The sequence below is a fragment of the Populus alba genome, chromosome 2, assembly GCF_005239225.2.
Source record: "Populus alba chromosome 2, ASM523922v2, whole genome shotgun sequence".
Classification (NCBI taxonomy): Eukaryota; Viridiplantae; Streptophyta; class Magnoliopsida; order Malpighiales; family Salicaceae; genus Populus; species Populus alba.
The window spans coordinates 17,688,138-17,706,097 of record NC_133285.1 but is presented as its reverse complement, the minus strand read 5'-3'; the positions used below and the strand labels follow the sequence as shown (position 1 = coordinate 17,706,097).

Sequence of the window (17,960 nt, the reverse complement as noted above, 5' to 3'; positions counted from 1 at the left end):
TCTAAAACTAAGTTTGTTGTAAAACCACCATTGCAAAACCAGTAAAGTATAAATATTCAAGTTGTTAAAACCAGCCTAAAACCCTCTCATTTTGATGAGAGGGTCAAACATTAATCAATCATAATCAAACGTTGATTAAGATCCTAACTTGAAACCCTATAAATACCCTTTGAAAAATAAGACCAAACAAGAAGGAGAAAAAAAAAGAAAAAGAGAAAAAAGGGATAGGAAAATCTTAATAAAAAAACTAAGTGTGAATGTACAAGAGTTTAGCACAAAGGTTTCTTGAACATTGAGTGTGGTAAAGCTAAACTTTACAAGAGAAAAACATAAAGAGATAAAAGTCATTAGTGAGTCTTTCAACATGATTGCTTTGATCTTAATATATACTTGCATTTTGAAAAAAAAAAATATTCTAAATTGTATATTAAAGTTTTAATAAAATTGAAATCATCATTAAAAATTCTATATACATGGGGACAAAGTGACTAGTTTCCTAGAAAGACAGGAATAAAGTAAAAACCAGATGTTTATTCGGTCATCAACAGTTAAAGTAATTGCTTCGAGGTGTTTAAAAATATTTTTCTGCATGTAATATTTATATTATTTAACTCTTCTTGTTAAAGTTAAATAATATAAATAATAAAATATTAAAAAATTCGGTTGGCAGATCTTAATTTTTAAAATTCAGTCCATTCAATACATCCGATATACCGTATACTTTTTTTATTTTTATAGTAGATAGTTTGTGAATTAATTAATTATTTTTATTTTATTTAAAAATATTTTAACTTCAAAATTCTTATTAATAAATTTCTTATTATTTTTCTTTAACATAAAAAAGTTATTTTTTATGATGAAGGCAAGAAAATACCTTAACTAGAACTTAAAGGTGATGCAACATATAAAAATTAAATCTATAAGAGTGATATGATATTTATAGTTTATTTCGTACATCTACTTCTAAATACATATTCATAAAAATTAATAATATAAATTTAATTTTTAAATATTTATAATATCTATAAAAAAATTAACATAAACCATTATATTTAACACACTTATATATATAAAAAAATTGAATTTATAATTTATAAAAATATCTTAAATATATCTGAGTAACTATATTCCACCAAGAACCTAAAGCCTTACAGCTCTGTCTATTATCCAATGGATCTGCCTGTAATCGTATTTGAACCGAAACCTTTTTTCAGCTTTTTAAAATTATAATAATAATTATAGTTTAAAATATTTTTTATTTAAAAATATATTAAAATAATATTTTTATTTATTAAAAAATATTTTTAATTTTAATAAATCAAAATAATTTAAAAATATATATATATAAATTTTTTTTAATAAAAAAACAATTTAAAATTTAAAGAAACATCCATCACGTTCCAATAAATCTTTAGGAATCTAAAAACGTAAAAAAATATAACTTTTAACAAAAAAAAAAAAAAATTAAAATGTGAGGGAACAGGGTTTCACCGCATTACCAGTCAACATCTTAGGACTAACACCAAACCAATCAGATATGCTCTAGGATGATTTTGACCGACTTTCAGAAAAAACCCAAGTCGGTGACTGAATATATAATAACAATAATAATTTAAAAGGTAAAACAAAGAAATAAAAATCCTGATTTCTTGTTTTCCCTTGTTCGAAGAGAAAAAGAGAGTGAGAGAGAGGGTAAAATGTCTGGAGCGACAGGTCAGCCACAAGAGGAAGATAAAAAGCCCAACGATCAGTCTGCTCACATCAATCTCAAAGTGAAAGGCCAGGTTTGTTTTGCTTGTTGATGATGTCTTTTTACCTTGTTATGGGTTTGGTTCTGTTTTATCTTTACATATTTTTTTGTTTTTGTTTTGTTCTTTTTTTCCCCGATCTATTTAGGTTTTAGCTCTGCAATTATTGTTAAATTTGGGTTTTTTTTTTTTCCTTACTGTTTAACAATCAGGCGTTTTGGGGCTTTTTGCTCATGTGAAGTTCGTATGGGTTTATTGTTTTCCGAGTGTGTTTATTATGTGAATTAAAATAATGGGGGTGTGGGTTTGCTTTGTTATTATGCTAATAATATAGGTTCACCAATTGAGGAGTAATGCTTTGAGAATTACAGTGTTCTTCACAATTTGAATGGCATTTTAATTGTTTCAGTTCTTTACTAGGTGATCTGCTTGGTAATAGTTAGAAAACTCTTCTTTTATATTTTGATTTCTGGATTTTAAAAGTGTTATGTTCAGGAGAAACTCCAGATGAAGTTGCACTGTGCCACTGTTGTCTTGCCTTCTTTAGGACAGTTTTGTAGTGGAAAATCAATGCTACTTTCAAAGACAAGTAGAAGAATTTGAGGAACTTGTGCTTTTAGTAGTTGCTCACCTTGTGTATCCTGGTCGATGCCCGTGAATTGTGATTTTTCTTCTAAATGTTGAAAATCTATTGTTAGATATGTAAATCCTTGAATTACAAGCTTGAAGTTGCATGTTTAATTGAATTTTTATTGTGGGGCCAGTCCATGCTAACACTTGTTTTGATGAATCGAGATTTAAAAGCTTGTCGTGCTTGATGATGTTCTTAAGAGTCCTATTTTTGAGAACATGCTGATTAAAGAAAGACATGTTTTGACTTTCAATTTAGGATGGAAATGAAGTATTTTTCAGGATCAAAAGAAGCACACAATTGAAGAAGCTGATGAATGCCTATTGTGATCGTCAATCCGTTGAGTTCAACTCAATTGCCTTCTTGTTTGATGGCCGTCGACTCCGTGGAGAGCAAACTCCTGATGAGGTATCTTTCTCACACAACATGCTCATACACACGATTGCACATTCATAAAATTATAGACATTAAGTTAACGCATATACTGCCTTTCATTTTTTCTTCTTTCTGCAGCTGGAGATGGAGGATGGGGATGAGATCGACGCAATGTTGCACCAAACTGGTGGCGCTGTGAAAACAAGTAATTAATGCTTGATGGAGAGCTAATCTACTAGGGCATGCGGTGGTAGTAGGGTCATGGGATTGGTGGCTGTGAACATATCTATTCCGGTCTTGTTTTGCTATATCAGCTCTCACCAAGAGCTTTGACAGTAACTGTACTATCTTACTGGGATTGGATTTGCAATGTTTGGTTTGTTGGGATATGGCTCCTCACTCTTCTTGTTCTCCATGTGTTCTTGTTCCCTCCCTCCTAACTTATCCATGTTTTATTTATCACAGTGATTGAAAGCTCTAAAAGGGAATGTTTTATCTGACCTCCTTTAATGTAGAGGAAAGTATGTAGGTGGAGACCAATCGGCCTTCCACCCAATGAAATAAAAACTCCATCCATATTCTAATGAACTTGATTTCAGAACTCCTGAATTTGAATTTTCAAGTTCTGGAAACTGTCATATAGTAGGAAGAATCCGGCGTGAGAAAAGCAATCCTCCACCCTTTGAAATATCACGGCCAGGCTGTTGTACCACCGTAGGACTCGTCAGAGATGGCAGGCCAGTATTGCTGCCTGCTTGGAAGTTGAAAGTTTTGACCCGACGCTGCGCGTGTGATTTTAGAATAACTAAAAGTCGGATTTGTCTGCAAGGACAAGTTTTCAATAGGATCTGCGTCGCTGTAGCTGCAAGCATAGCTAAGGTACTGATGTTGTGTTTTAAAAAAATTTAAAATTTTTTATTTTTTTTAATTTTAAAATATATTAAAATAATATTTTTTTTTTATTTTTTAAAAATTATTTTTAATATTAACATATTAAAATAATTAAAAAATATGAATTTATTTTTAAATTTTCTAAAAATATAAACACGCCAGGCTGTTTATATTTGTGCCACTTTCCATGCTCTTAGGATCGAAGATGCCCTTGCTATGTTTCAGATTTGTGCCTTGCCAAGCTGCGTAAAAACCAAACAAGAATCTGTTCTAGCATAATCAGCAATCAGCATACAATAAAGGCTGTCAATTATGTCATCCTACGTGATCAAGGGACAGAATGTTGGATAAATTAGGCAATCGCCATACAAAATAACAAAAAAATAGCAAATTAACATATGAAATTGCACATTTTTAGTTATTGTATTTCTAAATGGTGAAATTAATTAAATATATAGTTGAAAACTACAAATTTTTAATTAATATTATGATTTACAATTATGAGATAAATTAAATTTAGAACTAATTAATTGACCGGTTTATAATAATTAATTAAATCAATTAATTAATTCAAAAATAACAAGAAAAAATACAAAATTGTCAAAATCAAGGCTCCGAGGTGATTTTTTTAAATCTAAATATTCAACAGTCGAATTAAAGAATTATGATCATTTTAAGCCATCATTTTGGTCTGACACGACCATATCTTTCTTTTGGTCTAGACCTATCTTACGTGTTTATAAATGCATTTGTTAAGCCTTCCATGTAATTTTTCTGGAATAAATCTCCATCTAATTTTAATAGACTCACACTTAACTATTCAGAATCACCTTGTTATCACAAGCTCAACTGCATCATTAACCTAATAAAACATATTTGAAAGAAAAAATTTATAAAATTATAATTTTTATGTAAAACGATCGACCAGTTCATACAACCAGATCAACTGGTCGATCAATTGAGCTAGGAGATTGGCAATTAAGCTACATATTTAAATATTATTATTCTGAAGCATGACAACTATCTTGTCGCAATTAGAAATAATGACATTTAGTAAATTACCTGCTTCTAAAATGCAACAAAATAAAAATATACTATTTCGCCAAGTCTTTTTCAAATTGTGTTATTCTCTTAAAATTTTTAATTTATTGTGTTAATTTGTTTTTAAAAAATCCCATAATGTGTGGCATTATTTATTTAATAGTAATAAATTAAGTTAAAAATATGTTTCGGTTCAAAAGAAGAGAGAGAGTCATAAACAAGTCTTTTTTCCTAACAAAAAAAAAAAAGAGTGAAAGTTGAGGTGATAAAGAGTCTCATTCTGTAGACTCCATATTTTAAATCTTAGGGTGAAAAACACGCTGGTTCTACATAATGCTGAAAGAAACCTCACGGTGGTCTCATTTTGATAAATCTTTTTACAATAATTTTATCTCATCAACATTTTCTCTCCTCTTTGTTTATATTTCTCGATTTTTTAATGATTTTAAATTTTAAATTTTTTAGTTTTCAAATCTTACAATAAAAGGTAAATTAATTAAAATCAATATAGAGATCGGAATTATAAAATGTTTGTGAAAAAAATAAAAATGACTTGAGTTATCTTTACCCCCCCTCCGTCCCTTTATAAAAATTATCTTCAAAATAAAGATAAAAATTCATTTTTATCTCAGTTTCTATGTGATGCCCCAACTATCTCCATTTTCTATGTCCCGAGCATCACCACCTTACGGATTAATAGCTGTTTAATACTTTGATAACTATACAAGCTGCTCACATCTTAAACCAGAGAGCGTTATCGTATGGAAAGAGAGAAAGAAAGAAAGAATTAATACAACACGAAACAAACAAAAGAAAGCTCTTTCTATGATACCTCTGTGAATAGTTGCAGAATCTCCTGCCTGTTTAACCCACCCGTTTTTGTTTCTGTTATTTATTTGTCGTCAGATGCACTTTATAGTGTAAGGCAGGCTCTGCAGGCAACGTATAGTCTCTTTTGGACCAAAAAAACTGCTTATTAGCTTTCATCTCATGTGAATTTTCCTACTCCCTTCAGACTGCAAAATCAGAAGCAAAGCAATCAAGCTAAAAAAATTGCAATTTGGCATCTGAATCTAAAGCAAAGAACTGAAGTTTAGAGCCATAAAATCAGAAGTTTTTTTGAGAACTTACCGCCGGACTTCGAGTTTCAGGTGTCATCCTGCTGTTTCTATAATCCAATGGTTGTGACCTTGGCGCCCGACCAAGTATTCTCTGAATGAAATCCTGTATGTGATTATAAATGCTGTATACCAGCACAACAGAAGAAAAATATGATTAGATACGCAGAGCTTTGTCAACCAATCCGTAGGCTAGAAAAGCAATGCAAGAATCAACAACAATTCCAACACAGCAGTTAGAAGGTAATCCAAGCGAGATCCTTCAACTTTTTCTCATTTTATGCTTCGTGCTGCAAGGATACACAATATGTTCCTAGAAGTTCAAAGGAATGACATCTCAATGCAACTAGGTCTTTGATCTGATGAGAACAGTCTTGAAAATATTCTTCTTTACCAGTTATACTGCTTAAATTGAGACATTTTACACATAAACCAAGTTTAATCAAGGACTGCATTGGCTAGGAATGAAGCACATGGTCTAAATGCTGCGAACATTACCTTAGGCGATGCCTGTTGCAGGCTGTGAAGAAGGCAACAAAACCATTTAATATGCTCCTTACAGCACAGAAAACCTGAACAGATTATGAACATAAATACCACTGACTTCATAATTGCATGCTTGTGATCAAAATGCAATCAGGAATTATGGGATGCCTTCCAACCTGAGAAAAAAGGTCATTCCAAAGTGAACGCCACATTGAAACTTCGTATGTACTGACTCTTGCATCAGAAGCTTCAGCAAGCTGGAATATTCCATTTACAAATTTCCAAACATCCCCAATCATTTCCGATATCCAGGCACAAGTGAAAGCCACAAGACCAGCTAGTGCAAGGACCAAGCGAATCGGAGCATAAAGTATTTCCCAAACAATCCAGAATATGGGATATATAATTGAAGTTGCTGCAGCACAAAAGGCAACAAACAGATCAAGGAATTTACTCATCCTTTTAAAATAATGGAGTATTGATTGCAGAATAACATAACCAAAACAGCTGAGAACCCACCAATGCTCCAGATAACTGAGATAGGCCATACAAAAATCTCTAGTAGGCCCCCCAGTGCACTGCAAGACGATTCAATCACAACCCAAAAAATGGCATACATACTCTCTATTACTTCAATGAATATATTCCACAATGGGAGAAGAAAGCCTAAAAACTCAGTGAGCGGTTCGACCAGAGGCTGTGTGAAAACTGAAAAGAAGGATCTAGTGGTGTGTGTGACCATCAGAAACCAAGTAACAGCTTTCTCAAAGTTATGTAGAAATAGCATTGTTCCCAGGTACTTGATTCTTGAAACCATCTCCCAAGTCTCTATCCAGTCAAAAAGGGGTCCAAACAAACTAGAAGCAGTTGCCTTAAGAACTGGGACATTTTTGTACAAGTCAAAAAATCCAATGAGAACAGTGATAACTGAGATTAACACATACAAAGCTCTTGCCAGAGGGCACATCCAAGGACGATAAAGATGGCAAAATCCTGGATATGACTGAAGAAAGAGAATCCAAGACGGGAGCCCAGCTTCCAATAAAGTAAGTAACCTCAGGTCAGACATTATCACTTGTTTTAGTTTAAATGGCAGGTCATGATCATTGAATCTATACAAAATCAAAACATCCCTGTATATCTTAGGTTCATGAACATTCTCACAATCACTGGCACCAGAGCTGTCTAACAAGTCTTCATTTCCACCCTGTGTTTCCTCAGCGTAACAATCAACTTCAACTCTAGTTCCAATTGACCTGATCGCTCTTCCTCTCTTATAAGGCCCAGTAGGTGGAGGAGTGAGTGGCTCACTCGATATATTTTCTGAGGTCCCAGGAAATACATCAAAACTGCCACCAAGGCAGCATGAAGAATTATCCTCAGCCCACAGATTATCATCGCAAATTTTGTCATCGTCATCAATAGAGGGTGTCATTGAGAAATTTTCTTCAGCATCATAAAAGGTATCTCCTGAAAATTTCAGGAAGCATTAAACAGAGTAATTGCTCATTTAGGAAAGGAAATACATAGTCCCATCAAATATAAACATAATAATTACAACAGCAACATGTTAACATCTCAGTTAGGTTGCACCTCACCAACTGGCAAAAGATGCAACAATCCAGGATCACATTCCTGTTATAACGCCAGCAAAAGGTCCTGTGTATTGGCCTATATTAAGCTATTATTCATGAATATCATCTGAACAGTTAGACGATGGTGGTGGTGGTGAACCAAACCATCAGATATTTGGACTTCATGTAATTCCCAGGGTGAGAAGAAGCATCCTACAAAGGCCAAATTCTAAAGACCAAGCATAAGACTACTAAACCCCACTGTTCACTTCACAGCCACAAATCTGAGCAAGTTACATCCATCACATATTATTGGGGTGCACCTACTTCTACAATTTGCCTCCATACCTATTGAAACACCAACAGCATTCTCCATGAAAAGCGAGAGCTGGTGATCCTGGGATGACTATCCATTAAGCATACATATATTGCATTCAAATCTCTGTGAAGCACTTCAACCAACTGTGAAGGCTAGTTTAGAGTGCAATCTCCACATGAATATAGAAGACAGTGACGTCACTTAAGACGTTAATTTATCCACATTGAGTATGCTCCTTGCATAGGTGAACCAGAAATGGCTCTTAACAATATTAGTTACCACCTAAGTCCAGCAGGAATCATGAATTTCCAACACAAATGTGGCATGCCACAATATCCGAATTTCAAAGTAAATCCTTATTCATCATCATATGCTTCTTACCAGTTCAGAATTCAAAAAAATAGTTGCTTGCTTCTACTATTGTAAAGTAAGGAATAATGAGAGAAACAGAATACCTGTAGCAGAATCAAGATAACCTTTCAATTGTAGCAGCTCAGAGAGAGTTCCTGAGAACCATGAAGATAAACTACTTGCAGCTTGAGCTATACTATCAAATTCCCATCTTTGCATGATCTTAGCTTCAATAGCCAGAGACGTGTCAGTCTGCAATTGACATGAAATCATTGACCAAAACAATGCTCAGCGTAACTGCAAACAAAACAGGGAGCATTCAGAGGGGCAGTACCAGAAGCTCGTTTAAGTAGTTGATACCCCGCACATCATTCCATGCAACTTCAAAGACAATAAAACCATAAAGCGTCCTGTGTAATTCACTGCTTAAGAACAGTGAGTTCCTTAATTTCTTCACGGGAGGCAAACCCCTCTTCCGTGACAAAGTTGCCACTTTAATCAACAAGAACCATCTCTCAAGCTTTGTTGATTTACTGGGATTGGACTGAGAAGAAGCATCCTTTCCCTCCTTTCTCCCCCTCCGAGCCTTTGAGTTTGCAAAAGGAGATAACCTAGACTGAGTGAATGAGAAAATGACATTAATCAGAGATGGTTAAGGAAAAACTTGAAAATGAGGATTTTTAGAAAAGGTATCCCAAGTCTTCGCAACCTTGGTAACCATCAGTTGCCACAAGTGTGCTGGGTGTGAACCAATGTTTCTCAGCCATGGTCGATTGTCCACCAAAATATATAATTTCCCACTTTCAAACGCAACGAAAAGGCTAAGATCTGAGAGATAAGACTGCAAGTCTCTAAAATCACCGAGGGAAACAAATTAAAACAGAGTAAGTATTCAGTGACCATACTCAAATACACTACAGGCCTAATGGTCTTCTAATGATTGACACCACAAGGTTCACAACCATATGATATGTTTGAAAAGGGGAAGGAATTGCGGGGGGGGGAAAGGAAAGAAATCTTCAGCATTTTCAAAGCAGGCAGACACAACATGTTCACATATGCAATCAAACACACTCACGATAACGAATATGCAAACAAACTCATCATTGGTTGTCATAGTCATCCTACAAGCTGCATAAAGTAATAGAGGGACAGGGGAACTTCATGCCCACATCAAATAAAACACAGGAAGATCATGAAAAAAAATAATCACAAATCATAGACTATGCTGGCCATTATAGATCATGTCTTCCAAAACACAAGTGCTTTCTACGCGTCAATAAAAGAACAGGATTCCACACTATCCATAAGAGGTCACTGTGGAAGATTCTCATTCGTATACTTCCAATCTGAAATTATATCACCTCATCAAGTGATTAATTTTGCACCTACTAACATCTTCTTTCAGGATTTTCACTCTTTTTTCCCTTCACTTGTCCCTTTTTATTCCACTTTTTGCTGAAAAGGAAAAACGAATTGTTTTCCTAAAAGATACTACACTATTAGAATTGCAAAAGCATAATACCCTGTCTGCATGAAGCTCGCTGGCCATTCCTTTCCACTACAATCAAGCAATAAATACACTAGGAAATAAACCATCATCTTTATTATCTCACAACTATTCCAAATTAAAAAAAAAAAATTCTTACAAAAAGGGAAACGAAAATTATCTCTCGGAGTTGAAATATCAGACTATTTTAAGGAGATGAGATAGGAAGATGCGCGCAAATACCCAATCTGGAGACTTGTTAAAGGAAAAACGCATTCTGAATCATCGGCTTTCCCCATTAAAATTTGGTCCAATGTCACAATTCACTGCACAGCATAACAGCACATTTTCCATTACCATTATTTCAATTCAATTCATTTATTATATTAAATTTAATAATTAATTAAGAAGGACCTTCAGTATGAGAATGAGAATTCCATGAAAGAGAGGAGGAGAGAAAAGAATCACCGGCGAACTTCATAACAGGCGAAGGCAAGAAGATCAGTATAAAGAATCAACGGTGGTGGTGATTATTGAAGGACGGCAATGAGATCATCATCATCGAATCATCAATACAATAACAACCGACAAGCACATCGAAACAAAACCAGAAAAAAACAACAACCATAGGCTAAGAAGACAACTTCTGTAACCGAACAGCCAGATTACATTCAATTCTAGAGAGAGAGGGAGAGCGAGGTTCGTCTCTTTGGTATAGAGGAGTTTGCTTGGCTTGGAAGGCGTTTCCTGAGAAGGTTCGTGCGTTCGTTCTACACGTTTATATACGGTTGCAGGAGGAGCAGGGGAGGAGGAGGGGGAGGGTAAATTCGTGCGATTGAGAGAAAAATTATCGGGACCTGATACTTTCCCGCCACGCGTTCGTCGTTGTCTTTGTCGTTTTCATTGACATGGAAAGTGTTAAAAGAGGGGGCGAGGTGGCAGGAAGATTGGGGAAATAAACCCGAAAGAGGCGCGTGGGGTAGGTGGGGAACAGAGTAGAATTATACATATAATATTATTATATTTATGGTATTGGCATGGTTACTGCTTTGTTAATTGCTTGTTTATTATTAAATATTAAATAATAATCTAAAAATTCGTGGAAAAAATATTGTTTTTCATTTACCTAAAAAAAAATTATTATACATTGCTAAAGTAATTTGTTTTTTTTTCATTACATCTTTATATATCTAAATTAATGATAAATAAAAGCATATTTATTAAAAATTAAAATTAAAATATAAGGAACTAAAATAAGAAACACGGTAAATTTTTTTTGCTAAAATTATACATTTCAGTCCTAAAAAATAATTAAGTTTTAAAATATATTTTCTTAAAGCATCGTACGACATTGACATGGAGATGCATCTATGAAAGGAGGATTTATTATTTATTAATCTTTATTAACAGTGGTGGAGCCATTAATTATTTTTAAGGGACCAAAAGCAGAGAAACTTTTCTAGGGGAGCAAAGTTTTAAATTTGATTAGTTTTGGCTCTAAAATTTAAATCTTACTAGTTTTAAGAGGGGTATTTTATAATTTATTTTTTTAGGGATTGGCCTTCACCAGCCTCCTGTCTCCACAACTGTTGATTAACATGTAAATTGGTATAAGAATATTTCTTAATGTAAAAAATATATCCAATGTGAAAATATATTTTTAAAATTATATGAAAAATATAATTATGCATGTATTTCTACATATATTAATAGAAACCTAAAACACGTTGGAAAATTATGCGCATACATTGTGGCCTGTGAGTTTTTTCCATTATGGATTCATTTTTTCTGTTTTTTTTTTTTTTTTTTTTTCAATGTGATCCTTTCATTTATGATTGGTATAGATAATTTGCTTCAGGTTTCTTTTAATGTTGAAAATAGATTTCCGTATTTTCCAAACTTTTTTATTTTTCAAAATCTTTTTCTATCTGATAGTTTTCTGCATGCTATTTTTTTTAATAAAAAAAATCTTATTTCTATGGATTTTATTTGTGCTTATAATAATCTACCAGGTTACTGAAAAAAAAATTGATTAGTAAGGGAGTAGCAGTATTATTAATCCAAATGCATATAAGCTACGTGACAGTCCAATTAAAGGTGATAACCTACTAGGGTCATCGAGTTTCTATCTTCTAGCCAGGGAGGCACACAATCTATAAATCTTAGAGGTGTCTACGAAATAAAGAAATAAAAGTTAAATTCTCTTGAAAAAAAACAACCCAATTTTGATTTAAAATTCAAACAAATACTTGGCCAAAATACGAAATATTATGCCCTATATAATGCTGCATGGAAAAAATATACATCAGTACTCTATATAGCTAGTTGAGAAGTTTATCATGTACGTATATTTTCTGAATCCCTAAACAGTAATTTAAGTCCTTAAATATGAAGGCATGTTTGTTTGCTAAAAAATAATTTATTTGCTGAAAAGTAGTGTTTTTAAAAAAATAAATTTCAAAAAAATAAATTATTTTCTGATGTTTGGTAGTGTAATGAAAAATAAGTTAGAAAACACTTTCCAATATTTGATTATGTCATGGAAAATAAACTGAAAAATAACATATTAATATTTTATTTTTCTCAAGTTTATTAAAATAATGAAAGAACAAATTTTATAAATTAAAAATTTGAATGAGAATAAAATTAAAAAAAAAAATAAAATTTATAAATTATCTCAAATAAAATAAATAATAATCAAAATAATAGAGATAAAATCTAAAAAATTAAAAAAAATAAAGATGAAGAAATTAAAAATAATAATAATAATTAACATTTCATAAATTATTTCAAATAAAACAAGTAACAATAATAAAAAAAAAGAATCAAATTTGATAGATAAAAAATTTCAATAAAAAAATGATAAGGGAAAAGCAAATAACAAATATAAAAATAAAGACCATAGTTAATATAAAAAAATAAATTTTAAGAGATGAAATTGCAAAATAAATATTCAAAACAAAATATATATAACAATTAAAAGTTTGAAGATCAAATTTAATATAATCAGCAAATAATATAACATTTCTAAATTTTTCACAATTTTCAGAAAGTGTTTTTTGTCTAAATTTTTCAAGAAAACACTTTATTAAAAATTAAATCAAATTTTTCTTTGACTAGAAAGTGTTTTTCATTGATATTTTTTTAATAATAAATAAATACAAAAAAATTTTAAAAATATTTTTTTTAAGAATTACTTTTCAAAAAATAAACATAGAAGAAGATTAGTAACTGCTTAAAGGTTATGGTAAGATAGAGTTGAGGTTAACAGGATGGGATATGAACAGAGCTGGAAAATGTTTGCAGTCTAAAATGATAAAAGAGGCAGAAAAAAGGACTTTCTCCGGACAGATTGTTGAATTGTATAGTTTTATATCCCGTTTAATTTTGTATTTTAAAAAATATATTTTTTAAAAAAATTAAATTTATTTTATTTTATTTTTTTTAAAATAATTTTTTTAATATTTTTCAAATCGTTTTAATATATAATCTTAAAAACACGTTTGTCTTTTGCGTTTCAAAAATATTTTTAAAAATATTTAAATTTTTATTTTATTTTATTTTAAATTAATATTTTTTTAATGTTTTCACATCGTTTTGATACATTAATATTAAAAATAAATTTTAAAAAAAATATATTTTAAATAAAAAATATTTATTAACACAATATCAACAAAAAATTACAGAAATACTTTATCGTAATGTTTCTATATATTCTGAGTTCAATTAGCTGGACCTCTTGGTGCAACGATTCTAGTGGGTGGGGCCCCAAACTGAAAAATCTACCACTCCATTCATGCATATGTTGATGATCGATGAGACATTGGGACTACTTTTTTCGTCTTTTAATTTCATGAATTAGCATGATTATCTAAATTAAATTAATTTATTATTATTATTAATATAAATATTTGAGTTAATTTATATGTATCTCAAATAATTTTAAAGATTCTAAAATTAATAATCATATAAATTTTTAATAATTATTATATTAATAATCATAAAACTGAAATCAAGTCTAAAATAACAAGAAAAACAAACCATTTAATCCTACCATTTTATTTCTTGGTCACTACTACTTTTTAATAGTCGGGAAGATGATTTAGATGCCGTTTGGGAACGTGGCTGCGGGTGAGGTTCACCCGCAGCCATGTAAATTTTCGTTTGGTAACAAAATGAAACTTGCTTTTGACTGGTAGGGTCCACTCATTTTTTAATTGAAACGGCGGTTTGAGAGAAGCAGCAAATGCTGCTTCTCCTGAAGGAAAAACGCTGGAACAGTGGAGCATGGCTCCACTGTTCCCTAAACTTAAACAACGGTTTTTTTTTTTTTCTCAAAAAACCAAGAAAAGTTTACAATGTACAGTGCGAGTGAATTCACTCGCACTGTTCCCTAAACTTAAATCAGAGTTTTAGTTTTTTTTTTTTTTTTAAATTTCGAAAAACCAAGTTTTTTTTCTTCTGAAAAATCAGTGCAATTAAAAAAAAACCAGTGATTTCACTCGCACTATTCATGTAAACGTGAACACTATTTTTTAAAAAAACAAAAAAATTTGTTTAAGGTGAATTAAATTTACTTATACTGTAATCTCAATTTTATTCCTGATAATATTTTACCTAATTTTATTGCATGCTCAAAAAATCATGAAAACTATATTTTTTGTCGAATAAATTTTGTACGTAATGAAATTGTAATTTTTTTAAAAAAAATTGAGTTTTAGTTAAAAAAACTATTATTTAATAACACTACATAAATTAGAAGGATATAGCATGATGACGTAGCATTTGTGGAATTTGATCGCAATTCAATTATGTTCTTGCCGTGTCAGACCCAGTTAAAAAAATTAAATTCAGTTTTTATTTTTATTTTAATTCTGTTTTATTCAAAAATTAGAAGGAGATCACTTGATAAAGTAACAAAAAATTCAGTTTTTATTGTTGTGTTCTTAAGAAATCATGAAAAATATAGTTATTTATTTCATGATGTAATAATGGTAGTTAAATCTACAATATTTAAATTAAAAGTATTTTTTAATTATTTTATAACCTCAATTTGAAAAGCATTTTTTTAACCAAACATATTAAACTACTTTTTATTCAACCTCAATTTCAACTACAGTTTTAACCAAACATATATTTTTTCAAACCAACCTCAACTAAAAATACTTTTTATAAAACAACTTTTTTCAGTAATCTAGGTTATCCTTATCTTGGAAAGAGAGAGAGAGAGAGTTTTGACACCGCAGTTTTGGAGCAACCGAGAAGAGCTAAGAGAGCTTACACGTAGCCGAGTTTGATGAGTCCATGCAAATGAATAGCCCCTCCATTAATGGAGCATTGAAGGTTCCTTTACTGCATTTTACTTAGCACACAGTATTCTTCTCTCTCTCTCTCTCTCTCTATCGCATCGGAAAAGAGGGAGCAGATAAGATAGCATTGATTATGCACAAGGTGGTGTCCCAATAAAGGATGTTTCAGATATAAACGCGGCCTAGTTGAGATTTGTGAGGCACTTTCACCGTAGTTTTGACCTGCTTTTTGCTGTTTTCCTGAATTAATTGTAACTTTCATTTCTCTAAAGTCTAAACTAATTAACTATGTCGGCATTACAAGAACATTAAAATTATAAAGAAAAAATAAACGGTAAATAACATAAATTGATAAAAGTAATATTTTAGAAGGGATTTAAAAAGGGCTTATTAAGAAATGATTAGCTTGTTTAAAATTTAAGCAAACTTTTTATACATGTGTGTCGTTTTGTTTACTATCTCTGGATTAAAAAAACTTATGTAATAAAAAAAACAAGATAAAAAAATAAAAATTTAATTGTGTGTAGTAGTGGTATAAAATAGAGTGATTATTTTTTATATTTAATAAAAAATATAAAAAATTTATTTTATCCTTACTATGTATTATATTGTCAAACTTATATACTTAAAAAAATAATTAGATATATTATTTTTTATTTTACTTTATATTGAGTGTTAAAATTAACAATTGTATTAACCCTAATTATAAAACTCGGACCAGCTCGGTGAGTCGACTCGGGTCTAGATAGGTCTGAGATTAAAAAACAATAAAGGAATGGTTGACCAATTTAAGATGAATGATTGACCCAACTTGACTTATTAAAAAAACCGGGTTGACTCGCTGCCTAATTGACCAAGGATAACACATGAGTTAAAAACTCATTAACTTTTAAAAAAAATTGGTCATACAAAGGTTGTTTTGATTTTTTTAAAAAATATATTTTAGGTCAACCTAGATTGACCCTCCTGACTTAAGTCTTGTCTTGAATTGACTTTTAAATCGAGTTTTAAAACTATGATAATAATATTTTTATTCATACATTAAGTCGAGGTCAACTAGGTTGACCCTTCCAATCAATTACTTGAGTTTTGTCTCTAATTGATTTTCAAGTCGATTTTGAAACTACAATAATAACTATTTTTACTCATATATTACCTCGGATAAACTTGGATTAACCCTCCTGATCCGTGACCTGGATCTTGCCCCAATTGACTCCCTAATTGAGTTTTAAAACTATGATAATAACCTCTTTTATTGTTATGTTGACCCGAATCAACCAAGATCACCTCTCTCAACCCATAACTTGGCCTTGCCTTAGGTTAATCTTCTACGTCGTGTTTAAAAACTATAATAATAATGATTTTTACTCTCATGTTGATAAGATCGACTTGTGACTCGGTCTATACCCTGGATTGACCTTCAAGTTTATTCTTAAACCTATGATATAACCCCTAAATTTATTTTTATATTTCTATCTCTTTAGCCAAACATATTTTTTAGGAGTGAGCAAAAAACCGATTAAACCAAGAAAATTAGGGGGAAAAAATAACTACAAAAAACCAAATCGTGAAAAAAAAAACCGACCGGTTTGGTTTTAGTTTTATAAGTTTGAAATCGAAAAAAATGAGTTAAATCAGGAAAAAATTGAGTTAAATCAGGAAAAAATCGAGCCAAACAAAAAAAACTGAGTCAAACCAAAAAAACCGAGTCAAGCCGATTTGAACTGGTTTTTGTCCTAAAAAACCAAACCGAACCGAAATTGATCGGTTTGAACTGGTTTCAATTTTAAAAAAAATTAGTTTGATTATTTTTTTATATAAAAATCAAATCGAACCGAAAATAATCATCCCTAATATTTTTGTCTTCATTGTCTTTGTGTTTTTGTCTAAACGCTACTTAAATGACAGAAATGTGTTTTACTGGAGGATAAAAAGAACATATATAAATGACAGTTTAGTTAAAGAGAAAAGGATAAAAATATAAAATAAACATGTTTTAAAGTGAATTCCAATACTCTTAAAACAAGAAGTATGAGGAATAACTAAACACAATATTGATAATAATAACAACAGTAAATAATAATAAAAATGTCGTCGAGCTTACATCTATTGCATAAGATATGTATTTTTAGAAGAAATACATCAATTAGAAAATTTCGGAGACATAATTGAAAAAAAAAAGGGTTGAAGTACTGAAATTAAGAATGGTTGGAACAATAGTTTGAGGTTTGTCTAAACTTGAAGTTAGAAAAATAAAGTAAAAATTAAGTGATGGTCGTGGCGAAGTGGAGGTAAGTTTACTAGTTACATTATAAAATAATCTACAAGGCGTAGAAAAGTATTGTAACTTTTCTCATATCTTTTTTATTATTATTATTATTATTATTATTATTATAACATATCCTAAAATACTGTAGCTATCCTTTTTTTTTTTCTTTTTCATTATTTTTCTTCTAATGATTTTTTTTATTTAGTTTGTTAATGTTAAATTTTTTTTATTTAATTATCAGACTTTTATGACACGGATCTTGGGTTTGATGGGTTAACTTGATTTGACGAGTTAACCCAGAATTATTTTTTTTTAATTAATTTTTTTCGTTTAGTTTAATTTGTTAATGTTAAATTTCT

At 30.8% G+C, this 17,960-nt stretch overlaps 2 protein-coding genes across 8 annotated transcripts; one reads left to right on the top strand and one right to left on the bottom strand.

Moving 5' to 3' along the window:
* The first annotated feature begins 1,606 nt into the window (after nucleotides 1-1,606).
* On the top strand, nucleotides 1,607-3,165 carry LOC118031982 (small ubiquitin-related modifier 1). Its single transcript, XM_035036541.2, has 3 exons — nucleotides 1,607-1,784; nucleotides 2,638-2,787; nucleotides 2,893-3,165. The coding sequence occupies exons 1-3, from the start codon at nucleotides 1,698-1,700 to the stop codon at nucleotides 2,965-2,967; spliced, it is 312 nt and encodes a 103-aa protein (XP_034892432.1). The 5' UTR covers nucleotides 1,607-1,697; the 3' UTR covers nucleotides 2,968-3,165.
* Nucleotides 3,166-3,821: 656 nt separating this feature from the next.
* Nucleotides 3,822-10,919, bottom strand: LOC118031984 (uncharacterized). 7 transcript variants are annotated; one of them, XR_004684598.2, is made up of 11 exons: nucleotides 10,492-10,919; nucleotides 10,267-10,349; nucleotides 9,244-9,385; nucleotides 8,869-9,150; nucleotides 8,639-8,786; nucleotides 6,810-7,760; nucleotides 6,467-6,705; nucleotides 6,303-6,376; nucleotides 5,818-5,929; nucleotides 5,519-5,702; nucleotides 3,822-3,910 (listed from the first exon to the last, which is right to left on the bottom strand). XR_004684598.2 is itself a non-coding variant. In XM_035036544.2 (10 exons), exons 2-10 carry the CDS (start codon nucleotides 10,320-10,322, stop codon nucleotides 5,670-5,672), a joined length of 2,037 nt encoding a protein of 678 aa, XP_034892435.1. In that variant the 5' UTR covers nucleotides 10,323-10,349; nucleotides 10,438-10,919; the 3' UTR covers nucleotides 5,229-5,669. The 7 variants fall into 7 exon arrangements, 6 of the variants coding, with proteins under 6 accessions (XP_034892435.1, XP_073263513.1, XP_034892434.1 ...); XM_035036544.2 differs by lacking the exon at nucleotides 3,822-3,910 and having other exon boundaries at nucleotides 5,229-5,702; nucleotides 10,438-10,919; XM_035036543.2 differs by lacking the exon at nucleotides 3,822-3,910 and having other exon boundaries at nucleotides 5,230-5,702.
* Nucleotides 10,920-17,960: the final 7,041 nt, after the last annotated feature.